The sequence below is a fragment of the Aethalodelphis obliquidens genome, unplaced genomic scaffold (assembly GCF_003676395.1).
Source record: "Aethalodelphis obliquidens isolate GAN/ISIS:26980383/991018 unplaced genomic scaffold, ASM367639v1 scaffold43, whole genome shotgun sequence".
In the NCBI taxonomy this organism is placed as follows: domain Eukaryota; kingdom Metazoa; phylum Chordata; class Mammalia; order Artiodactyla; family Delphinidae; genus Aethalodelphis; species Aethalodelphis obliquidens.
Genome location: NW_020837987.1, coordinates 6363034 through 6390200, shown reverse-complemented (window position 1 = coordinate 6390200; position 27167 = coordinate 6363034). Strand labels below are relative to the sequence as shown.

Genomic DNA, 27167 nt, shown 5'->3' with positions numbered 1-27167 from the left:
TCCATCCTCTGTTAATTTTAAATCAAATTTATACAGAGGTCAGAGAGTATAGATTGTAGAATATATTTTTTTTATGAAAAAATTGAAAAAGGATCTTTCACTATTTTAATAAGAGTAAGTTATCTGCCATTCAATAATGGATGAGTGTTGGTGGAAGGCATTTCTATATTCACTGCGCCCGTAGTCATTCATATGGATTTTCAAGAGAGCAATATTAATGATGATAATAGTAAAACAATAATTAGTAGCTTAAAACAACAACCATTTAATTGTATCTCATGATTTTGTGGGTCAAGAATTTGGGCAGGGGCTCAGTTGGTGGATTTTTCTGTTCTACATGGCATCAACTGAGGTTATTCACTGGCATTGAGTTGATGGCTGGTTTGGAGGATCCAAAACTATTTCACTCAGATGTCTGGTGTTTTCATGGGCAATCTGGAAGACTGGGCACAGCAGAGTGCCTCTCCTTCTCTATGTAGTCTCAGGGCCTTTCCATGTGGTCTCTTCAGCAGAGTAGCCAGACTTTTTAACATAACAGTTCAGGTCTGAACTTGAGAGAGTATTCCAAGAGATGAGGCAAAATCTACCAGTAAAGTCTGGGTCCAGAAATTAGCACAGCAGTACTTCTGCTATTCTACTGATCAAAGTAGTCACAGTCTGCCCAGATTCAAAGGGAAAGGATGTGGATTCCACATCTTGATGGGTGGAATACCAAAGAATCTGCAGTAATCTTTATTCTGCCACAGTATTATAATTTTATATATCAAGAACTTATAGCATCAAGCAGTTAAACATCCTGTTCAATATAACACAGGTAGGAAAGTGATGGGCTAGAAATGATGATAAGTGTCTTTCCCACATTTGTTATATTAATAGGATTAGTTTCTAGAATGAATGTGAAGATTCTCAGGTCTGAGTGATGGTGGAATATATTAAATTAACACATTCTTTATGATATAAACCCCGTTATGCCAAGTCAGGTGCATGGAGGAAGCAAAAGGAACTAATTACTACATTCATAGACTAAAAAGTCTTTCTTATATTTTTACATTATGAATTTTCAGATGATGGGTAAGGTGTGAATGTTGTCTAAAGGCCTTCTTACATTCCTTACATTCATAGGGTTTCTCACCAGAATGAATTCTCAGATGCTGAATAAGAGATGAATTAAGCCTAAAGGCCTTCCTACATTCCTTACATTCAAAGGGTTTTTCACCAGTATGAATGCTCTGATGTAGAGTAAGTTTTTGGCGCAATCTAAAGGCCTTCCCGCATTCCTTACATTTATACGGTTTCTCACCAATATGAATACTCTGATGTTGTGTAAGTTGTGAGAGTAGTCTAAAGGCCTTACCACATTCCTTACAGTCATAGGGTTTAACACCAATATGAATACTCTGGTGTGAAATAAGTTGTGAGTAACGACTAAAGGCCTTCCAGCATTCCTTACATTCATAAGGCTTCTCACCAGTATGAATTCTGTGATGTAGAATAAGATGATAACCACGACTAAAAGTCTTTCCACATTCCTTACATTCATAGGGTTTCTCACCAGTATGAATTCTCTGGTGGAGTGTCAGTTGCTGTCGTACTCTAAAGGCCTTCCCACATTCTTTACATTCATAGGGTTTCTCACCCGTATGAAGTTTGTGATGTACCCTAAGGCCAGAGCCACACAAAAAGGCCTTCCCACATTCTTTACATTCATAGAGTTTGTCAGCAATATTAAGCTTCTGATGTCGAGTAAGGTGTGCATACTGTCTAAAGGCCTTCCCACATTCTGTACATACATAGGGTTTCTCACCAGTATGAATCCTCTGATGTAGAGTAAGTTGTCCACGAACTCTGAAGGCTTTCCCACATTCTTTACATTCATAGGGTTTCTCACCAATATGAATTTTTTGATGTACTCTAAGGTCTGGGCCACATATGAAAGATTCTCCACATTCCTTACATTCATAGAGTTTTTCACCAGAATGAAGTCTCTGATGTCGAGTAAGATGTGCCGTCTGTCTAAAGGCCATCCCACACTCCTTACATTCATAAGGTTTCTCACCAGTATGAATTCTGTGATGAAAGGTAAGTTGTTGGCGTACTCTAAAGGCCTTCCCACATTCCTTACATTCATAGGGTTTCTCGACAAAATGAAGTCTCTGATGTGAAGAAAAAGATGAGTATTTTTGGTAAGAGGACACTTTTTGAGATGTAATTTTCACTTGATTGAAATATTCCTCTTGTCCTTCAAATTTTCTTTTGGACTCCCAATCATTTTTTAAAATGAGTCTGTTAAGGCCATGGTTTTTAATTCTCTCCATTACCTTCCACTGGGATAAGTTTATTTCATGAATGTCATTTTCTGAAGATAACTTCTTGGTCTCGTAGTTGGTCTCCAAATCTGAAAGAAAACAAGAGAGCAAACATGTAGTTCTCTTTTTCTAAAAGAAGTAAAATTTCTACAGTAGAAGTAAAAGACAACCAAAGTACTACCCAATGAAATTCTAAAAATAGTTACATAATTAAAAAAAGCAAAAGGCAACACCAGGAAAATGAGAGTTCATGAAGGAAAATGAGATTAGTGACTAAGTAAATATTTTAAGTCAGTGGTTCTCAAACTGAAACATGAATCAGAATCACAAGGGAGCTTGTTACAAATACTATGATTTACATACCACCTAAACCACTTGGATCAGATTCTACAGTCCTGGGCAGTCCTATATTTAATATCCTCCATACGATGATTTTGATGGAAATGAAAGGTTGGGAATTCATGCTTAAATTCTTTCAACAATTTCTCTTTATTCTTAGAATAAAATCAAACTTGTTAAAAGGCCTCTGCTTACCTATAACGCACCATCTCAAACCACTGTTCTCTTTACTGCTACTTGGAGAGGCCTCTTTTCAGATATTAGAACATGTTCCCACTTACTTCCATTGGACTTTTCAGTCTGCTCTATTTCCCCACAAATCTGTTTGGGCTCTTTGCATGTCTGGCTCCTTCTCACTCTGAGGTCTTAGATTAAGTTACTTACTCTACAGCTGAATCTACTGACAGTACTTAAAGCTATGTGCTTATTATACAGTTGACCCTTGAACAACATGGGTTTGAACTGTGCAGATCCACTATATATGGACTTTTTTCAATAAATATACAAACATATATGTGTAGAACATCGTGTGCAAGACTTGTATTGAAGTGGATAACCTATCCTTACATAGGCATAAGGTGAGTGATATTTAGTATAAAATTAATAATGTGTTAGCTTTCTTACTGTTTTACAACTTTGCTTTCAAAGAATTACATTACTATATAGTGTGCTTCTGTCTCTTGTGACTGGATAAACTGCATATCAGCCTATCATCACAGGTAAGTGGTTTTTTAAAACATGTAACAATGTTTCCAATACTGTTTTATAAATGTGACTGTAATATTGTATGCCATAAAAGTTTTATGCTGATTCACTCATTACTGTATAGGCTAGGCTACTGTGAAACATTCATATCAATTACACTAGGTTACCGTAAAGCAATCATATTGCTGCTTCTTCATTACCAATGCATAAGTCATTATATCTGTAAATAAATATAAAATTTTTTCACATTATCTTTTCATTTCTGATGTCCAGTGTTAGTAACACATATAATATGTAATGTGTTTATCATATAGGACAATACTGATGTAGGTACTGACAGAAAATTTATCTTATAAACAGACAACATAAACTTATGGTATCAATAAATACAGTACAGTACTGTAAATGTATTTTCTCTTCCCTGTGATTTTCTTAATAACATTTTCTTTTCTCTAGCTAACTTTATTATAAGAATACAGTATATAATATATATAACATATGTGTTAATCGACTATTTATGTTATTGGTAAGGCTTCCAGGTCAACAATAGGCTAATAAGTAGCTAAGTGTTGGGGGAGTCAAAAGTTATATGTGGGGACTTCCCTGGTGGTCCAGTGGTAAAGAATCTGCCTTCCAACGCAGGGGACACAGGTTCAATCCCTGGTCAGGGAACTAAGATCCCACATGCCACGTGGCAACTAAGCCCATGTGCCACAACTACTGAGCTCATGCACCTCAAAAAGAGAGCCTGCATGCCACAAACTACAGAGCCCACGTGCTCTGGAGCCCATGCGCCACAACTAGAGAGAGAAAACCCCCATGCCACAGCTAGAGAGAAGCCCTCATGCCACAAAGAAGACCCAACGAAGCCAAAAAAATAGAAATAAAATAAATAAATAAAATAAATAAATATATTTTTTAAAGTTGTATGTGGATTTTTGCATATGCTGGGGGGGCAACACCTTAAACCCTGTGTTGTTCAATGGTTAACTGTATATCTGCATAGTTATTATACATATATTACATACAACATAGAGCTATATTGAAATTATCTATTTATTAATTTTTCCAATTGTTATTCTGCTTATTTTCTTACCCCTAAACCTCATTAAGGGCAGAAACAATCCCTGCTTTATTCTCCATTCAATAATAAATCCAGAGCACAAAATAGATTTCACTCATTTAATTCCTATACTTATATATTTATTCTGAATATATTTCTCGGCCTCTAACCTCTCACATCTTACTACAATGATTAAATATCTCCTTTATTCATTCAAGCTAGCCCAGCTGACTATATAAATGAAAAATGGTGGTTGTATTTTCCTGTACATCCTTCCGTTTTTTATACCCTTATTTATGCAGTATTCTCTACATTGCCATTCCCTCCTTCACATAGCTATGGGTTGCTCTTTGTTTGTCTCCACATCACAACAAAGACACTGAGAAACTCTTACGTACTTCAGTTTTGTTCCTTCATCCCCTTATTCTGGTCTCCTCCCTTCCGTCCCCTCAGAGGCAAGACCATTCCTTATTTCCTAGAAATGTGACTTTCAGACAGGAAAATATGTTTATACCTTATTGAAGTTTATGAAATCCTTAGCAAAAAAAAAAAAAAAAGACGTAATTTGTAAGTAACTCACTAATAGGGTCAAAGGGTTTTGCAGTAACTTGAGTGTGAAGAACTTGCTAACAAAGATCATGATAGATGTAAATCAGAGGATGGTAAGCCAGGAGGAGAAATAGCCAGAGGGGAATTTAAGTGCTGAATGAGCTGTGTATGAGAGAGAAAAATGATGATGTTTTCAAGTATTATAATATAGTCTGTATAAGAAAACTGAAATCATATAGGTTCTACTAAAACTGGGAATTAATAATAACAACAAAAAAGTAAATCCACTTGGAATTTTAGAAGTCTATCTTAAATAACTCTTAGATCAATAGAGAAATAAGATCCCAAATGGTATTTGTTTAAAAAAAACAATAGTAACAACAACAAAAAAAACTACATTAAATTACCTGTAAAACTATAACCACAGTGCGTAGAAGAAAATTCAAAAACTTAAATACATGGGACTTCCCTGGTGGCGCAGTGGTTAAGAATCCACGTGCTAATGCAGGGGACACGGGATCGATCCCTGGTCCGGGAAGATCCCACATGCCACAGAGCAACTAAGCCCATGCGCCACAACTACTGAGCCTGCACTCTGGAGCCTGAGAGCCACAACTACTGAAGCCTGCATGCCTAGAACCCGTGCTCTGCAACAAGAGAAGCCACTGCAATGAGAAGCCTGTGCACTGCAATGAAGAGTAGCCCCCTCTCACCGCAACTAGAGAAAGCCTGTGCACAGCAATGAAGACCCAATGCAGCCAAAAATAAATAAATAAATAAATTTATTTAAAAAAATATCTTAATACATACAGCAAAAAAATGAAAGAAAAAATTAACTAAAAATCCCACTCAAAAATATTAGAAAAGCAAGCTGAAGCAAAGCAGAAAAAAGAAATTAACTATATAAAAGCAGAATTAGAATAGTTAGAAAACAGAAAAAAAGAACTAACACACAAAGTAAAACCAGATTCTTTTTTTATAAATGAATCAGCAAAACAGATAACCATTAGTTAATATAATAAAAATAGCAATAAATAAATAAATAAATAAAAATAGCAAGAACACACAAACGTAGAAATTTAAAAATGGCAAAGTGAAAATAATCATGATTAAATACAGAACATAGTTGGAAGAAGAATTACTTTGCCAATAAGTTTTAAAACACAGCTAAAATGAATAATTTTCTAAGAAAATATAATTTACCAAAACTGACCACAAAAGAGATACAATGTTTCAACAGATTAATTTCCATAAGGCAAACAGAGATTGTAGTCAGACTTACCATCTCCTTCTTCAAGGAAAAAGCTTAAAAAGGTTATTAAAGCTTTAAAGAACAGACCATACAAATTCTGTTTAGACTGAGAACTAGGAAAAAGGAGGACCTCCAAACTATTTTCATGATGTAATAATATCATACTAAATCCTGCTCATGAAAAGAAAACTACACACCAGTTTTCTGAAAACTGATGTAAAAATTCTAAGCATCTAATAAAACAGTGTGTCAAAAGACCCAGTGTTGTTTATTCAAAGAATGTTAAAGAGGTCCAGTATGGGGAAATCTATTAAGATAATTCAACTCATTTAATACAGCTGAGGAAAGGGAAAAATAAAAATCACATGATCGGGGACTTCCCTGGTGGTCCAGTGGCTAAGACTCTGCGCTTCTTATGCAGGGGGCCCAGGTTCTATCCCTGGTCAAGGAACTAGATCCCACATGCCGCAACTAAAGATCCTGCACGTGTCAACGAAGATCCTGCATGCCACAACTAGGACCTGGCATAGCCAAATAAATATATTTTTAAAAATATTTATTTGGCTGTGCTGGGTCTTAGTTGTGGCTCACTGGCTCCTTACTTGAGGCATGTGAACTCTTAGTTGTGGCATGCATGCGGGATCTAGTTCCCAAACCAGGAATAGAACCTGGGACCCCTGCATTGGGAGCTTGGAGTCTTAACCATTGCACCACCAGGGAAGTCCCAATATTTTTTTTTTAATTCACATGATCAACTCCATAGACTCTGAAAAGGCAAATAAAAAAGGGACACATACCTGAGTTTTCAAAAAAGCTCAATAAAGGAGGAATAATTACCTCCCTAAAATGATAAAATATATAATACCTTAACAAAAAGACAGCTTTGGAGTTATTAGTCAAGACACTTAAATATCAGAAAAAAATGAGTGGTAGTCTTAAGAATTTAAAAGAAGAGATAAAACTGTATTTTCAGATGATAATTCATAATTGGAAATTTTAAGAGGTTTAAATAATATAAATAACAGAATTTAATAAGGTAGGAGGATATAAAAAACAACTAATAGCCTTTATACATACATTTAATAATAAAATATGATGGAGAAAAAAAAGATTCCAGTCACAACAGTTTCAAGAGTAAACTTAAAATATATATATAACCTTTATGAAGAAAACACTGAAACACTCATGAAGCATCTGGCATTAGATTTTCTAAAGATATCATACACGAAATCACAAGAGGGAGATTACTCTGCACAAGGGGACAGCGGTCTATCAAGGGTGTTCATGCTGATAAGCTGAGCAGGTATGGAGACAATGGCAAACAACAAGGCAAATTCTGTATTCAAAGTAGCCAGGTATATCGAATCCTGCAGATTATCACCACTGGGCCAGATAGCAACTTCTGCTGTCTGCCTGCAGAGTAGGCAACAGATATGAGGGCTAGGGCATGAGAGACAGGCCAGTGGCTTGTCACGTCCAGGGGATATGGCCCCCTCCACAGGCCCAGTTGACAAAGCACTCCTATCTCACAAGAGTTAACTGTGTTTGTTCCAAACAAATTTAGGCCAGTCTCACATTTTCCTGAAAGTACCCAATTTAATTAAACAATATGTAAACTTATAAGTAACTATGAGAAGAGATTGGTTCTATGAAAGTGAAATTGAATACGTTGGAAAAACTGGTTGTAAATACATTGTTAAAAATCATGGCTAACAGGGATATCCCTGGCGGTCCACTGGTTAAGACTCCGTGCTCACAATGCAGGGAGTACAGATTTAATTCCTGGTTGGGGAACTAAGATCCTGCATGCCACATAGCACAGCCAGAAAAACAAAAAACAAAACATGGCTAACAAAAACTAAGTGTGGGAGGGACAACAGTAAAAGATGGGGAAAACATAATAATCAAGAAGTGTTCTGTACTTGTTGCAAATTTTGTTCTTGTTCTACTTAAAAAATTTTTAACTAGAAATAGTAATAGACTATAAATTGTATGTGTGGTTTAGATGAAAAATTAAATAAGAGACACAATGGAAAGAAAGCCTTAGACAAGTTGAAAGTATTGACAAAGAGCTATATTTTAATGTTGAGAGTAAAAATATTACTTTTATGGTATGTACATAAAATATCTAACCCTTTTTTATGAATAAACAAACCAAATACCAGTCCCAATTCTGTTGGACCAAAGGATTTCTATTCTATTACACAATGCTGATGAGAATATAGAAAAATATAAGCCCTTTCTTTGATCAGTTAAAAATATATAAATATGAAAAATCACAAATGTGATTCCCCTGTTTCAGAGAACCAGCTTTAATTAAATGGAAAATGTCACATAAATTACCTGAACTTAGTACTTAGTCTGTTTAGGCATTTTATTATTAACCACCTTGCTTTGTTGATACAAGACTAGGATATAGAAGATTTGGTTCCAAGGTAATCCTATTTACATTTCAACACTGTGGACAGAGTACAAAGATCTGAAAATAATAAAACCTAACATCCGAGGAACTGTACTTCTGAAGTATCAATTTTAGTCACATCCTGAATAAGGCCATAGTGAATGCTTCCATTGAATAATCCTCATTCTATTCATGATCATCTTTCTGATTTCACTGAGGAAATAACAATAGAAGAATATGCTGTCCTCTCTCCACTACCCAGACCAACTTACTTGCATTCATAACTACATTGTTTTCCCTTTAATTCTCTCTTGTTCCCTGGATCCTATCCCCTTCCTCCACTCTCTCCTCAAGGACACTGCTTCCAAATTTATGCTCTCTCTACTGCATCAATTTCCCCCACTTACAGAATCATTCCCATGGGCACACAAACATGGTCTATAATTGCACACCATAAACTACACTGTTTATAACCCAAATCCCCAGTGTAACTACCAACTCTATTTCCCAGCTTCCCTTCATACATACTTCTTCCAGAGTTGTCTTACACCCATCTCATCACTGCCTTACCTACTCTTTTTTTTTTTTTTTTTGCGGTACGCGGGCCTCTCACTGTTGTGGCCTCTCCCGTTGTGGAGCACAGGCTCCGGATGCGCAGGCTCAGTGGCCATGGCTCACGGGCCCAGCCGCTCTGCGGCATGTGGGATCTTCCCAGACCGGGGCACGAACCCGTGTCCCCTGCATCGGCAGGCGGACTCTCAACCACTGCGCCACCAGGGAAGCCCTACCTACTCTTATTAAGTCACTCCAATCAGGTTTTCACCCTGACTCCACTAAAATCACTCTTGACAAGGTCACCAGCATTCTCCATCTTGCCAGAATCTGGGGTCAATTCTCATCCTCATTCTCTACTCCTTCCATTTTGAAACATTTTCTTCTGTTTTTATCAGTGCCTGCTCCTTCTGCATGTCCTTTGTGGCCCCCTCTTTCTAACGTCTGAATAGGGGAGTATCCCATGTATCAGTCTTTAGGCCTCTTCTCTTTATCTGCTTTCTTCTACCTGCATGTGTTCCTTAGATGAACACATTCAGACCCATGGATTTCAATTTTAACCATAAAGTGAAGACACCCAGATGGACATCAGGCTGTAACCTCTCCCTGAGCTCCATGTGTATATACATATTCAGCTGCCTACTCAGCATCTAAAACTGGAAAAATAAAAGACAATTCAAACTTAAAATATCCAAAACAGAAACTCTCAACGTCTACCTGCCAACCTGCTCTTCCTATCTTCCCTACCTCAGTAAATTGTGCTTCCATTCACCTAGCTTTTCAAGCTAACACCCTTATCTCCTCCTTTGATATGTCTTTCTTACTTACTGCATTTATAAGTCCATCAGCATGTGCTTTTGGGACTCCCTTCATACATAACCTGAGTCTAACAGCTTCTTACTACCTCCTACGGCTGCCAGCTTTATCCAAACCATCATTACTTCCAGTCTGAACTGAAACTGCTTCCACACTGGTCCTTCCTACTTTTGCACTTGACCAGAGGGATCAGAAAGCAGACTATAGCTTCCAATTTCTCTTAATGATTATATTATATGGCCCTTGACTAACTCTGATCTCATCTCTTATTACTTTACCTTCCTCTCCCCCATGTTCTAGCCATAATGGCTTTCAAACATGCAAAGCTAACTTCTTCCTTAGGCCTTTTCTATCTGTGCAGAATGCTCTTCCTCTAGAGTCAAATGGCTTGAGCCCTTACTTCACATCTCTCCTCAAATACTGTCTCCTCAAAAAAACCTTCCTTCATTTGTCCACTTTTCTATATGCATTTATACTTCAATAAAACTTAACTAAAAAGAAGAAAGAAACAAAGAAAGAAAAGGAAAGAAAAAAATGATGACCTTGTTTAAGATGTCTAACTTTGAATCAACAGTTGTTATTTTGGCTAAATATTTCCTGACTAAACTGATATTATCTTATTCACTTGGAGCCACTGTATTTCATTATTTTTGTAGTATTAACAGTTGTAAATACCATTTAATCAGATGACAGAAAATAAGTTAGGATTGGGAAAAACAGCATATTTTTCTTTCCTTTGGTAGAAGGTGAATCAGAAGACATAACCTTATAAATATTATGGGCACTGAAATGGCTCTGGTGTTACAAAAGAACTTTTAGCCTAAAATGAGTCTCCTCTGTCAGACCTGAATATAACACAGAGCAAAATATAAAGTGACAACATATATCTCTATATCAAGAGTTTTAAGGATCTTTCTTTAACAAAAGGTCCAAAGAGAGATGAAAATAGCACAGAGGTAGAAGCTAAACCAAGGGATCATTTTCCATATAGTCTATTACATTCATGTTTCTTCCTGATGTGAAGGTAGATATAAACATACATGGAAAAAGGTAAATAAAAATGATATTCTGTAAACTAAGGATCTATCTTCTAGAGTAATTCACATGAAACTTCAGTTGCTGATAAAACGTATGATATTATTACCACGTCAAGAACACTCATCTCCATAGTCTTCTATTTCCCATTTTTAATTTTATGAGAAAAGTTAGGGAAGAAAGGTTTTCCTGACCATAACTAAAACAGTTTTCCCATCCCATACCATTCTCTATTCCCTTACTGTGCTTACCTTTATTCATAGTACTCCCTTATTACCTAACATTATATTTTCTATTTACTTACTATGTTTCTGTAAATCAGGGTAAATCCTCATAGGGACAGGGATTCTAGTGGTTTTATTTACCACTGTATTGATGGTGTCCAGCATAGTGGCCGGCTCAGAGCACAGTTGGTCAATCGATCGATCGGTCTGTCTACCTATCTATCTATACATGCAAAAGAAGAAATCAAAATATAGATAGAATAATATTGGGAACAGAGAGCACCTTTCCATACCTTATGCCCCCTTCAAAGGGGAGGAAAATTAGAGAGAACAACAACAATGAAAAAAGGAGAGTGGTAAATACGATACAGTAGTACTATGAGTAACCCCAGCTAAGTCCTTAATTTGCTCCCAGGGTCTCAGACCTTTTCTCCTTAGGCCATGGTCTTTCAAAGTGGGTTTTCGAAACAACATCAGAAGGGTGTGCCTCTTCCTTAACTAGCAGGGAAGTTTTCTCTGGTGATGGTTTCCCCTACCCTATTGGCCCTCACTTACCTGGATATCGTCTTCTTCCTTTCCTCACTACTTTCCAGGGCTCTTTTCCTTGCTCCAATAAGAAAATCACATCTGGTTTAGAAACAAAGCATCCTGGACAGAAGAAAAGAAATGTAAGGTAACGTGGAAATAAAAAATAAATTCACAATTACTTTGATTCAGTTTTGGTTAAATTTTTAATAAACTATAGGTCAAATGGTAATTGATAAAGACTTTAGAACAAAGAAAAGTGAGGTGATTAAAAAACATCATGTTAATATTACATAAGAAATGGAGATTGCAGAGGGAGGGAAAAGGTCTTATTTTCATTTATATTCACACAAGTACTCCTTTTCTTGAGAGCAATAGTGGTTGACAGACGTCTGGGTTCAAATCTTGCCTTTGCCATAACGCAATAGTGTGACCTTGGACAAGTTACCACTCTGCTTTATTTTCCTCACCTATAAAATAGGGATAATTATAGTACCTATCATACATGATTGTTGTGCAGGTTATATTAATATATATCCATATCTAAACATTGCCTAGAATATACACTAAGCGCTACATATATTTTATTAGCTATTATTTATTATAATTTCTTTTTTTTTTTTTTTTTTGCGTTATGCGGGCCTCTCACTGTTGTGGCCTCTCCCATTGCGGAGCACAGGCTCCGGACGCGCAGGCTCCGGACGCGCAGGCTCCGGACACGCAGGCTCAGCGGCCCAGCCGCTCCACATGTGGGATCCTCCCGGAGCGGGACACGAACCCGTGTCCCCTGCATTGGCAGGCAGACTCTCAACCACTGCGCCACCAGGGAAGCCCCTATAATTGCTTTTTTTAACATCTTTATTGGAGTATAATTGTTTTACATTGTTGTGTTAGTTTCTGCTGTATAACAAAGTGAATCAGCTATACGTATACTTATATCCCCATATCCCCTCCCTCTTGTGTCTCCCTCCCACCCTCCCTATCCCACCCCTCTAGGTGGTCACAGAGCACCGAGCTGATCTCCCTATGCTATGCAGCTGCTTCCCACTAGCTATCTAATTTACATTTGGTAGTGTATATATGTCCATGCCACTCTCTCACTTCGTCCCAATTTACCCTTCCCCTTCCCCGTGTCCTCAAGTCCATTCTCTGTGTCTGCATCTTCATCCCTGTCCTGCCCCTGGGTTCATGAGAACCTTTTTTTTTTTTTTTTTTTTAGATGCCATATATATGTGTTAGCATACAGTATTTGTTTTTCTCTTTCTGACTTACTCTGTATGACAGACTCTAAGTCCATCCACTTCACTACAAATAACTCAATTTCATTTCATTTTATGGCTGAGTAATATTCCATTGTATATATGTGCCACATCTTCTTTATCCATTCATCTGGCGATGGACACTTAGGTTGCTTCCATGTCCTGGCTATTGCAAATAGTGCTGCAATGAACATTGTGGTGCATGACTCTTTTTGAATTATGGTTTTCTCAGGGTATATGCCCAGTAGTGGGATTGCTGGGTCATATGGTAGTTCTATTTTTAGTTTTTTAAGGAACCTCCATACTGTTCTCCATAGTGGCTGTATCATATAATTGCTATTTTAATGAGAGGAAAATAAGAAGTTTCCTGAGGCATTTACTGTTTTTTCTTAGGATATTCATACAATGTTACATGCAAAGTTCTTGGATTTTTAACTTTTAATCATAAAAGTAGGTTGGAGTGAATATGTTTGTTTATTAATATAAGACATGAGTTCTCTTGAACTGTAAATAAATCCGGTTGATACCACTTACCACTAAAAAAATTATGTGTTCATTTGAGAGTCAGAGAAAAACCAAAATATAAGGTCTAACTATTTTCCTTATAGGTATACCAACAAATAACAAAACACCTATAGCAATTCTGAGTTCAGATACAAAGTGAAGCCTGCTTTCTTTGACACTGGTAAGGTTGTAAATCACCCAGATTTCAAACCCAGTCCTTTCATCATTAAGGAAGACCTGAAGGCCACATAAGGATGGCCAAGATGAATATGCTTAGTGAAGGTGCTCACTTCCAAACAAAAAGAGCTCAAACCATTCCCTTGAGAACAGGGAGCAGGAATTTGGATCGTTTCTTGAAAGATATTCCTGAAATTTCTAGAGAAGAAAGCTAATTTTGCAGAGAACAGAGTCTAAATTTCTAGAGGCAGATAACCTTACCCAATGAGACCAAGTTGCTGTAGTTCTCCAACATTACATCTCTATACAAATCCCTCTGTTCCAAATCCAGGTAGTCCCACTCCTCCTGAGAGAAATCTATGGACACATCACTGAACATCACTGATCCCTGAAATGACAAACCATACAACTGAAATTAAAGAATATTTGTTTTAAGATGGGAGAAAAAAATGGAAGAGATACTGCAGGAAATGGATCATAGAGCAAGCAAACAGGATTGGGCTGGAAGCCCATAACACAGTAGTTAGGAAATGAGTGTGCTTGAAGCAGGATGCCTATATGTTCCTGAAGGATCCTGTTGCTACAGATACAGCCTCTTGTATACTCTAGCATATCTTAACTATCCAAACACATCTGGGAAAAAAATAATCAGTATGTATGCATGTATTTATGTATGTATGTATGTATGTATTTATTTATGCTGTGCCAGGTCTTAGTTGTGGCATGCAGGATCTTTAGTTGCAGTATGCAGACTTCTTAGTTGCAGCATGCGGACTCTTAGTTGCGGCATGCATGTGGGACCTAGTTCCCTGACCAGGGCGCAAACCCGGGCCCCTTGCACTGGGAGCATGGAATCTTACCCATTGGACCACCAGGGAAGTCCCTCAGTTTTCTAATTAAATGAAATACTGTGTATAAGACTTCTGTCTGTTGTATGTCTCCCTCACAGATTCTCAAAAAATGTGTTCTTCCACCCTTTCCCCTTAAAGAACAAGATTTTTTTTTTTTTTTTTTTTGCGGTACGTGGGCCTCTCACTGTTGTGGCCTCTCCTGTTGTGGAGCACAGGCTCCGGGCGCGCAGGCTCAGTGGCCATGGCTCACGGGCCCAGCCACTCCGCGGCATGTGGGATCTTCCCGGACCGAGGCACGAACCGGTGTCCCCTGCATCGGCAGGCAGACTCTCAACCACTGCGCCACCAGGGAAGCCCAAGAACAAGATTTTTTAAAAAAAGTTTTCCTATGATATCTCTATGTTGGAAAAGGCTCTGAATACAATTAAAACTTTCTTCCAAGTTCACCATTGAATCAGATCATAAACACTTCCCCATTTATGATAAATTCTTTTATGAAATTTAAAAAATTGGTTGTATAATAGTCTATGCAATAGATATCTGCATGATCTTATCTATTATTTTCCATCCCTCACTGTATGCATTCATTATTCCTGAGTTAGAGGATACTGATGTAGATTCTGGATACTGGTGATCCAGAATCACAAAGATGTCATTCTAGACTAGCTCATCCAGTTCCAATATGAATGGTATACAACTCTTAGGGATTTCCAGGGAAGATACTTGAGCTCCCTGCATGCAAGACCCAACCATAATCCTACCTAGTCCTAAAAGCCTCATAAAGCATGAGATCTCACCATGTACTGAGGCTGAGGTCAACCAACAGCAAATCTTACCTACTTGGAAAACTCAAGTTTGGAAAAACTTAGCGATTTCCCATGAGCAGCCAAATGGGCCCATACTCTCTCAACTACTCAAAAGAGATGGTGAAACGTCTCCCTAAAAGGATTTCATTTCTGCTCCACTGCAGCTTTTAGCAGAAGACTGAGCACATATAACAGATGCTGAATGATTTGTTCAATGAATACATGAACAATGACTGGAAAAAAGAGGACTCACAAGGAGGGCATTGTACTATTTATTTGGCCTCATCTCTCACTGGATTTGGAGGAAATGGGTCCTTAGATGGGGCTCTGATAAGTAAGAAGTTTCAGGATAAAGAAAAGTTTATAGGAACTTAACTTCCAGAAGGTGAAAGAAACAGCAACTTACATGGGCCATGGTTTAGAAATTCAAGAACTGGTCAGTCCTCCTTGGGATTTACTTGCCTGGAGAAGCACAGTTCACAGAGGCCAGAGCTAGGGGGAGAAAAAGGGGGCCATGAGATAGGCCTCAGAACTCTCAAAACGACTCAGTTTAATATATTCTTTCCCCTCCCTGGACCTCCCCACCACACACACACACACACACACACACACACACACACACACGGAAATTTGAGGAAGTATGGACAAATCTAATCCCTACTTATAAATTTCAGGGCTGATAAAGGACCACATCATTTAAACCAGAATCTCTTTCAAAACCTCACAAGCCTGCTTAAATTAAACAGATACAAAGAGAGAAATCCATAGGACCAATGCTAGCAGCCGTTACCACTGAGAAATTACTGCACTGGCAGCCCTGCCTGCCTGCAGTCAGAACAATAACTTCCAGAATCCTCTGGGTTCATCACTATTTTCAATCAGAATCATCCACATTGCTTTCCTGGATGACTTCATCTGTCATTCTGTTTCTTACAACCTAGGCTGAAGAGGTGTGAATTCATGTTGTCAGCAGTTAGACAATAACATATATCTATTTATCAAGACTTTTCACAAGAAAATGAAATAAAAGGCATCCAAACTGGAAAGGAAGAAGTAAAACTATCTCTATATTATATATAGAAAATCCTAAGGACCCCACAGGAAAACTGTTAGAATAAAAGAATTCAGTAAAGTTGCAGGATACAAAATCAATTTACAAAAATCAGGTGCATTTATATCTACTAATAATGAACTATAAGAAAGAGAAATTAAGAAAATAATCCCATTTATAATTGCATCAAAAGAATAAAATAACTAGGAATCTATTTAACCAAGGAGGTTAAATAGACCTGTACACTGAAAACTATAAGACACTGATGAAAGAAACTGAAGATGACGCAAATAAATAGAAAGATATTCAATGTTCATAAATTAGAAGAATTAATATTGTTAAAATGTCCATACTGCCCAGAGCAATCTACAGATTAAATGCAATCTCTATCAAAATTCCACTGGAATATTCCACAGAACTAGAACAAACAACCCTAAAAGTTGTATGGAACCACAAAAGGCCCCAAATAGCCAAAGCAATCTTGAGAAAGAAGAAAAAATCTGGAGGCAGCATGCTTCCTGATTTCAAACTATATTACAAAGCTACAGTAATCAAAACAATATGATATTGCCCCCCCCCGCAAAAGAAAAAAACAGTTATATAGGTCAATGGAACAGAATAGAGAGCCCAGAAATAAAACCCATGTGTACATGATCAATTAATTTACAAAAAGGAGCCAAGAATATACAGTGGGAAAAGGACAGTCTCTTCAATAAATGGTGTTGGGAAAACCAGACAGCCACATGCAAAAGAATGAAACTGGACCACTATTTCATACCATGCACAAAAATGAACTCAAAATGGATTAAAGACTTGAATGTTTAAGACCTGAAACCATAAAACTCCTAGAAGAAAACACAGGAGGTAAGTGTCTAGACATAGGTCTTGGTGATGATTTTTTGACACTAAAAGTAAAGGCAACAAAAGCAAAAATAAACAAGTGGGACTACATTAAACTAAAAATCTTCTACACAGCAAAGGAATCATCAACAAAATGAAAAGGCAACCTACTGAATAGGAGAAAATATTTGCAAATCATATATCTGATAAGGGATCAATTCCAAAATATATAAAGAACACATACAATAGCAAAAAAAAAAATCTTGATTAAAAAATGGGCAGATCTAAATAGACATTTTTCCAAAGAAGTCATAACAGATGGCCAACAGGTACATGAAAAGATGCTCAACATCACAATTGTCAGGGAAATGCAAACCAAAACCACAATGAGATATCATCATACACCTGTTAGAATGGCTATTATCAAAAAGACAAGAAATAACAAATGTTGGCAAGAATGTGGAGAAAAGGGAACCTTTGTGCACTGTTGGCAGGAATGTAAATTGGTACAGCCATTATGGAAAACAGTATGGAGATTTCTCAAAAAATTAAAAATAGACCTACCATATGATCCAGCAATTGCACTACTAGGTATTTTCTGAAGAAAACGAAAACACTAATTTGAAAAGATTTATGCATCCCCATGTTCACTGCAACATTATTTACAACAGCCAAATTATGGAAACAACCTAAATGTCCATCGATGGATTAATGGATAAAGAAAATGTGAAACACACACACACAGGAATATTATTCAGCCATAAAAAGAATAAAATTTTGGCGTGGTTGGGGTTGGTGGCTGACTTCGCGGGCGCACGCCCTGGCCCACCGGCCGGATGGATTTGGACCCCCTGCGAAGGAAGGTCGGCCGGGGACGTGTCTCCCGCCGGGCGGAAGGGGCCGGGGCGAGGCGTGCGCATTGCCGCTTCTGCCACCCCCCCCCCGATTTTCTTTATTCAAGAAATAAGGGAATAAAGGGAAATTTGACAAAATACCCTGGCCGTTTTCAGAGTTGAAGGCATCCACCAGGGATACTTCTGTCCCCGGGCGGCACAAGTGGCACTGGCTGGAGCCCACCTCGACTCCAGGGGATTATCCCTCGCGCTGGATCAACACCAGTCTCAGGCCTCACCCCCATGTCCCAGCTCCGCCCGTCCCCTGGTCAGCAGTTTGGGTCACAGGCGGTGCTCCTTGACCCGTCTCTGCAGAGGTCACTGAGCGACCTTGGGGAGAGACGGGCGGGCTTATTTTTCAAGGCGGAAGAATAGTAAGCGGTTTCAAGATTGCAACTTTTTCAAGAAGGGGAAAGTCCCTTCTACTTCGGCCCGTTAAGTTTTTTCTTCTTTTTCAGTAAAATTTATGGTAAGAAAAAAAAAAAAAGAATAAAATTTTGCCATTTTCAGCAACACAGACGGACCTTGAGTGCATCATGCTAAGCGGAATAAGTCAGACACAGAAAAACAAATACTGTATAATCTTGCTTATATGTAAAATTAAAAAAACACAAACAAACAAACTCTAACCAAGCTCACAGATACAACGAACAGATTAGTAGCTTCCAGAGGTGGGGGGATGGGAGGGGTGGAGAGGGTGATACGGTTGAAGTGGGGGGGCAAAGGGACAAACTTCTAGTTTTAAAATTAATGTCATGGGTTGTAATGTATAGCATGGTGATATAGTTTATATATATATATATATATATAATATAGTATTGCATATTTGAAAGTTTCTAAGAGAGTAGTTCTTATCACAAGAAAAAGAAAATTGTAACAATGTATGTCTACAGATGTTAACTAGACTTACTGTGATCATTTTGCAATATATGCAAATATCAAATCATTATGTTGTACACTTGAAACTAAAACAGTGTTCTATGTCAATTATACATCAATTAAAAAAAAGAAGAGAAAAAAAGGACTTCTATATGATAGGTATTTTATATGTTAATTGTATCTGCAGGATTGCTATGTAGTATCGTAATTATCCTATCTATGCAATGGATCAGAAAATTCACACTAAAAGAAGTGAAATCACTTGCAGAAATTCAGTTAATAAGTAGCAAAGCTGCATTTGGAATCCTTATTTTTCTAACCACAAAGTCAGCTCTCTTTCACCTCTAGCTCTTGCCCCTGAAACCCAGAATCTCTTGTCCCAGTGAGAGAAACATGAGGTACGACTCACTAAAACATAGAAATAACACATCAAATTACCTAAAGATATTAAACCTCATTTTAAGAGTACTGATGCCCATATTAGCAAGCTTGTAAGGATATGAACATTCTAACCTGTAGACTGCACAAAATTTAAAGTAGGTACAAGCAGCATTTAAACCATGAAAACCCTTTGATGCAGAAATTCTAACTTATGGGATTAAAGAAAATATTAAATAATTGTATATATGGACAAAAATGTAAAAGTGTGCTGACAGACATTATTCCTAGGGGAAAAAAGCTTTCCAACACTGAAGCATCCTTCAGTAGAAATAGATTTAATAAATTATAAAGCATCCATAGAGTGAAAAAACTTTCCATTTAAAAATTATGATATAGGGCTTCCCTGGTGGTGCAGTGGTTAAGAATCCACCTGCCAATGCAGGGGACACGGGTGCAAGCCCTGGTCCGGGAAGATCCCACATGCCCCAGAGCAACTAAGCCCGTGCGCCACAACTACTGAGCCTGCATGCCTAGAGCCCATGAGCCACACAACAAGAAAAGCCCCTGCAATGAGAAGCCTGCACACCACAATGAAGAGTAGCCCCCACTCGCCACAACCAGAGAAAAGCCCACACGCAGCAACGAAGACCCAATGCAGGCAATATAAAATAAATAAATTTTTAAAAAAATTTTAATAAATAAAAATTAAAATTATGATGTAGATCTTTAATAGGAAAGATGGAAATATGTTTACTACATGTTGCTGAGTGAAGAATGCAGGTAACAACAGTTGTGAGTACTGTGATCCTGTCATGGCAGGTAAAAACACCTATATGTATCTATATATTCATCTATGTGTAAAGTAATCACTAAATGCTAACCTTCATTATTAAAATTTTTTTTCGATTGAGGCATAGTTGATGGAAAATATTATATAAGTTTAAGCTTTAGAAAGTACACAGACATACAAAATATTCAAGATATGCAGTCTTTAGAAAAATAAAATGAAATGGTTATTATATTTGTAAAGTATACATATATATTGGCATAAAGAGGTACTAACAGGCATCAACAGAAAAAAATCTGCAAAGATTGCTATTTCTACATTTTTTCTTCTTTTTGCTTACATGTACTAATTTTCTTCTTTTTGCTTACATGTACTTCATAATTTTCTTTTTTGCTTAATGTACTTCATAATTTTCTTCTTTTTGCTTACATGTACTTCATAATTTTATATGGCCATATATACCCTTGAAATATATATATATTTTAAAATTTTATAAACAGGAACTTCTTCTTCAAGTAGGTGAAAGAGATTTTTTAAAGCAGTCATCCCTTGAACCTGGAGGAAAAAAGCTGCTATTTTTAAATTTATTTCAGCTCCCAATATCTGAACCAACTCTATGATTTCTAAGTTTCTGCTGCCTCTCATAACTTTTTCACTGATGAATTTATCTTGGTTCTGAATTAGTCATTTTAGTCACGATGCCCTCCAAAGAGCTAATGAATTGTCTTTCTTCTGTTGGTCTCGCCCTGCATCAACATCATGAGGAAAAAATAAACTGTGAGACAAAGCTTATTACATAAAATCCAATGACCTCCACAGAAATCTGATGGGTTTGGTACTATTTGGTCACAACCTGATAGTGCTTGCTATAATCAGATGATGTCTCCTTTCCAGGAACTCCCAAGCCATGCCATCAGACCTCTTCATTGACTTTATTTTAGTCTTATTCCTGTAGAGGTTTATCTACCTTGATAGATAAAAAGCAACTTAAGGATTTTAGTTACTGTATTTTCCCCAAGCACTAGCACAGGATCTGGCATGATATGAGTTCTTTTTAAATGTCTGATAATTTAACCTAGAAATTCAAATTCTAGGAATTTATCCTTAGGGAATATTTGTAAAAGTATACACAAAGAAGTATATGCAAGGAAGTTCTTCAAAGAATAATTTATAACCAAAAGAATACCTAACAATAGTCAACAAGCTAAATAAATTATGTTCCACTGTATGATGGCATATTACACAATTATTAATAATGATGATACTGGTTCATATTAATTAATGAAGAAAGATATCCATGATAAACTGCCAAGTACACTAGGCAGACTAAAAAGAATATGCACAATGTTGGGAGGTGATTGACTCTCACATATGAAAAACACAGGCTTTGTTGTCAGGATCCAGTATGTGAATCTAAGCTCTGACAGTTATCAACTAGGAGGCTTTGGACACGTTACTAATTTTCAGTGCCTCTGTTCCCTCATAGAAAAACTGGAGAATAATAACAGTATCTAGGGGACTTCCCTGGTGGTCCAGTGGTTAAGACTTCACCTCCCAATGCAGGGGGTACAGGTTCGATCCCTGGTCGGGGAGCTAAGATCCCACATGCCTGGAAGCCAAAAAATGAAAACATAAAAACAGAAGCAATACTGTAACAAATTCAATAAAGACTTTAAAAATGGACCACATCAAAAAAATACAGTATCTATCTTATAGGGTTGTTGTGAACCGTTAATATAATACATATAAAGAACTTAAAGCAGCTCATTACAAGCACTGAATAAAATGAAAAACATGACATGTCCATTCTATTTATTAAAGAAAATTATCTTTAACAATTTTTAATTAAAAATTTTTAATTTTTGATAAATCATCTCGAATAATTTTTTTTAAGGAACATTTGTTTTTTGGCCGCATTGGGTCTTCGTTGCTACATGCAGGTTTTCTCTAGTTGCGGTGAGCGGGGACTACTCTCCGTTGCGGTGCGTGGGCTTCTCATTGAGGTGGCTTCTCATGTTGCGGAGCATGGGCTCCAGGTGCGCGGGCTTCAGTAGTTGTGGCACGCAGCCTCAGTAGCTGTGGCTCATGGGCTTGGTAGTTGTGGCTCGGGGGCTCTAGAGCGCAGGCTCAGCAGCTGTGGCGCACGGGCCTAGTTGCTCCACGGCATGTGGGATCCTCCAGGAGCAGGGTTCAAACCCGTGTCCCTTGCACTGGCAGGTGGATTCTCAACCACTGAGCCACCAGGGAAGCCCTCTAATAATTTTAATACTAGCATGCCCTTTCTCTTTTTTCTTAACAGTAAATTTTTTGAGATTTTCACAACTGGCCTTTCTTAACAGCATCAATAAATTTTAGAACTAGGCTTAAGAAAGTAATTAACAAAAATCAATGCCTCCATAACTAAAAAGTGTAAATTCTTGAAAAGTTTTTCAAATTAGAGGGAAACCATTGCACTCCCCTTTACCCTGTATAGGCATAACAATATAATAAATCTTATGACTGCAATGGATTGCTTTTTCATAGTGTTGGAGAGTCTTTATCTTTTTAAATAACCCATTTTTATGATTCTATTTTGCAAACCAAACATATATACACAAGTGCACAAAAAAATATTTGGAAAAACAAACATCAGAATTGTAATATTCATTAACTCTGGATGATGGGACTAAGGGCATTTAAAATTTTCTTCTTAAAACTTCCTTAGGTTCCTGCATTTTTTTTCTTTTTACAATAAACCTGCATGAATTCTATCATCAGAAACAAAAATTAAATTACTATTTCCATATAAATAAAATAGAGTTGAGAGAGGGAGTACCTTCCAGTTGTTAAGAGAAATGTGAGTCATAGGCCTGTGACATGAGAGGGTTCTACACACACACACACACACACACACACACACACACACACACACAAATTAGCATGGCAGAAATAAATAACTGTTCTTTTACTGTTCATCAAAACAATAAGCTATCTTCACAATCCTTCTCCTGTAACTGAACACAATGAAGGTAAACAGCATTCCCAAATTTAGAAGAGTATACCAAAGCAGACAGAACAGTATTTGGTATACAACGGATGCTTTACCTCCTCCTTTCTCCACTGAATAACTATTAAATTTTCATATTAGATATATCATTGCAAAATGTCACACAAATCCCTAGTTTATTAAAAGGAATTCATACATAACTAAAAATGTCTTGAGTCATCTTGTTCAAAACTGTAACTATTGCTTAAAATTGATCATTTTACTTCTTTTCCTTCTCATGAGTCAATACCAATGGCATAAAATCGCATCACATGGATGGAATGTGATTTATTTAATAATTTCCTATAATTAGACACATTTTAATTGATCTTATCTTACCTTATTTTATTTATTTTTGGCTGCACCACGCAGTTTACAGAATCTTAGTTCCCTGACCTGGGATTGAACCCAGTGGCCCACGGCAGTGAAAGCGTGGAGTCTTAACCACTGGACCCCCAGGGAATTCCCATAGATATTAATTTTATATAGTTCTTATTTCAAAGAACATTCTCAGACATTAGCCTTTGATTCTAGGCCAATGGATCTGAATCTTTTTGGGTCATGTTTGATAATCTCATTAAATTATGGACTTCCTTCCCAGAAAAATGGCATATTATCAACTATTATAATTTCATATACAATCTCAAGGGATTTCTGGTAAAGTGAAAGCCCCAAATGGATTTAAATTACCACTAGTTAAGAATTCCTATTCAAACCATTTGAGTACATCATTTTTTTTTAATTTTTATTGGAGTATAGTTGCTTTACAATGTTGTGTTAGTTTCTACTGTACAGCAAAGTGAATCAGCTATACCTATACATATAGCCCCTCTTTTTTGGATTTCCTCCACATTTAGGTCACTGCAGAGCATTGAGTAGAGTTCCCTGGAGCACCTCAATTTTTTAAACTAGGAAATGTTCAACACAATTAGCATGGTATTTCCATTTTTCCTGATCTATTGGAGGCCGATGGGGAATTGCTCCAAATCACCACTTAACAACAAATAGCTAATGTTTATTAAGTACTTATGAAGTATCAGGCACTGTTATAAGACCTTTACATATAGTTAAAAAAAAGAAAGCTCTCAGAAGTAAGGGGAAGTATCTGCCACATGGATATATGCATATAGGCACTAGGGAGGGGAACTACATATCAAATTAATGGACAGGTCATACTAAGCAGAAGGAAGCAAATGTTTACAGGTTCTAAAAAATAAAAATGCATTTCACAGAACAAGTGGAAATACCCACTCGTCTTGACTTTGACTTTTAAGTGGGCAATAGCAATTCATTCCTCCTCCTCATCAGAGCCCTTTTCTTAGTTTGACAAGACTGAGGAAGAAGGGAATCTTAAGACAATATAGGCCTTTCTTGGAGCCCTGCCCACGCCGGCTAAATTAGGGCACGCCACGACCGCATCTGACCCCACCACCCACCACCCACGCACGCCCAGAGTAAGGAAGAGGAAGGGTACTGACTCTTCCCAGTAATAGAGAAAAGCCAGGGTCACGGTTGTGCGGAGAGGGAATTCCGTGGCTCCGAAACCTGCAGGTGGAAAGTGAGGAGCTGTGTGAGCAACCGTGCGTGTGCCCGCGCGCGCCCGCCGGAGAATGTAGTGCGCTGGGAATACTCCCAGGAGCCAGCCTGGGGGGGCACCTTCAGTTCTAACATTCTTATCCCAAGACGGGTCTGAGTCTTTTTGCTGGGAGTCTTTTCTCTGGCTCTCAGTTACCTGACTGGGGGCCATTTCTCTGCGGCTGGCAGAAGATTCAGCCGTGACGCTAGGGTCGGAGTCACCCAGTCCACGGCAACCGACGGTCACACAAGAGGCTCTGCACCCCATTCAGTCACACAAACGCCATCACCCACTAGTTCCGGCCTCACAACCGCACATAGTCCCGATGCCATACCCCGGTGCAGTCACGCCCACAGACACACCACAGCGTTACACCTCCGCGGTTCTCACGCCCACTCGGGGCTGAGATGCTGGGCTCCCAACACTCTGAGGTGCTGCAGCGCTTCCCTTCCCTCTCCCTCATCCCCGGGCCGCAACGCCTTTCCTACCGATGGCCAGAACAAATGCTCCGAGCCAGGACTGCTCACCTGGGGCACCGAACCCGTCTCACGGTGATGCCCAGTGGAAGAGAGCGCGCGACACCTCAAGTAAGTCCACAGCCCCCGGAGCCTAACGGGCCGCGCGCGGGGCTTGTTGGGAGCGCAGGCTGCACGCACTGAGTGCGCAGGTGCGGCCGAGCCCCAGGGGGCGGAGCGTCAGTGAGTGAGCTGCTTTGCGTGGGATGTGTCGAGTGAGCCCGAGATCCAGTCGCTCCGCAGTGGGGCGGGGTTCTCGGCTCTTTGTCCTAAGGAAGTCGCGGCTGGGCCGCAGCGGGGCGGGGGCGGACTACAGGCGCATTAAAGAGGGATGTGTATGCGAAAATAGGACTCTCCGCGGGGCCAACCGGAGAGGTCCATGACCAAGGACAGCGCTTGTGTATCTGTCTTTGGAGTGGTTCCGGATGCGATTTTTTTCATTGAATGTGGCTGGTTGTGTTTGAGATGGTGCGACTGCTGGGATTGGAATGCGGTTTATGAAGATTTTATGACTGGAATTGTGTCGGGCTGTGTCGGACTGAGAATGTTGTGAGCTGACTGTGAGTGCATGAGGTTGCGTTTCTGTGAACGTGTCTGTAATTGAGCATTTATGTGGCTCGGTTTTGATAGATTTGTTTTCCTTGGGCCTTCTCTGCGGACCCTGGATGTGAGTCACTCAGTGTGTGTCTTAGAAACGACCTGCCTGATTGTGTGACGAGTGTGTGTGCTTCTGGTATGTTCCTGCAGGACTGAGGAGGTGGCTATCTTGATGATTGGATGTGACCAGGAGCCTCATTCTCCTCAGCTCTGAAGAGGGAAAGGAATATTGCATCTTCAAGGAGCATCAACTTTACTGAAGGATTTAGTGAAAAAACGGATTTTTCTGGGAAATTATTTCACATTTAATCACAGGTTTCTTATGGAGAAAAATGCAAATAAGCATTACTTTAAAAATAAGATTTCAAAGGAAATTTCTGCATAGAGTAGTTGATTTGCTTCTGCCCCAAATTCCCATGAGTGGGCTTTCCCTCTCATGGGAAAGGGGGTTTTGTTAGGAAGATTTAAGAAGCCCTAGTCTATGCAAAAACATCTTTACACAAAAGAGAAGCAGTATGGCTAGAGCAGACAGTCCAGGATTAGGAAGTCAGATATCTTGAGTCCTGGATTAGACACTATTTTCCCTATGTTCAAGGAGGGCAAGAAAGACTCAAAGCATGAGTCCATACTGACATTACTAATTCAAATTTAACATTACAGAGTTTTATTCTTACTTTTTATTTTATATTTCTGCTTCTTTTCTCTAACAGAAATCCTAGTTCCTAGTAATATTAACATATTTATTTATTTCCCTTAGCCTAGAATTGCTATAAAATAGTTTAAAATTGTAATACCAATATTATTACTAACAATCAAGCCAGTAAATATAATTTTAGACTGTAGTTCTTTTACAGCAGGGATTGGCAAGCTATAGCCTGCAGGCCAAATCTGGCCTGCCACCTGTTGTATAGCTAGTGAGTGTCTATGGTGTCTGTGTTTTTTTAATGGTTTAAAAAATCAACGATAATAATCAAGAATATTTCATGAGGTGTGAAAATTATATATTTCAATTTGTGTCCTACACAAAGTTTTATTGGGACATAGCCATCCTCCTTTATGTATTGTCTATGGCTACATTTGAACTACAAGGGCAGAATTGAGAAGTTAGTGTAGACTGAATGGCCTGTGGATTCTCATTATTCATGGTAGTTATATTCTATAAAATTGTTGCAAACACTGAATTAGTGAACTGTTGCTCCTAGCAGAGAAACAAAGTTAGTTTCCTATAAACATCTGGTCACAACATTTTCCTCAACCAG

General features: G+C 38.3%; 1 protein-coding gene across 2 annotated transcripts; it reads right to left on the bottom strand.

Annotated features, from left to right (window-relative positions):
• Positions 1-25420, bottom strand: ZFP82 (ZFP82 zinc finger protein). Of its 2 annotated transcripts, XM_027078986.1 has the most exons (6): positions 25324-25420; positions 15771-15856; positions 13969-14095; positions 11798-11890; positions 2319-2395; positions 1-2153 (listed from the first exon to the last, which is right to left on the bottom strand). In XM_027078986.1, the coding sequence occupies exons 2-6, from the start codon at positions 15777-15779 to the stop codon at positions 1038-1040; spliced, it is 1422 nt and encodes a 473-aa protein (XP_026934787.1). In that variant the 5' UTR covers positions 15780-15856; positions 25324-25420; the 3' UTR covers positions 1-1037. The 2 variants fall into 2 exon arrangements, with proteins under 2 accessions (XP_026934787.1, XP_026934786.1); XM_027078985.1 differs by having other exon boundaries at positions 1-2395.
• Between the last annotated feature and the right edge of the window lie 1747 nt (positions 25421-27167).

What these genes read in the sequence shown, in the direction of transcription:
- ZFP82 (XM_027078985.1), bottom strand. An exon ending in CAGCAACTTGGTCTCATTGG is followed by an intron (nt 11,891 to 13,968) that starts GTAAGGTTATCT and finishes TCTTCTGTCCAG; the next exon opens with GATGCTTTGTTTCTAAACCA. An exon ending in AGGAAGAAGACGATATCCAG is followed by an intron (nt 2,396 to 11,797) that starts GTAAGTGAGGGC and finishes GTTTTCTTTCAG; the next exon opens with ATTTGGAGACCAACTACGAG.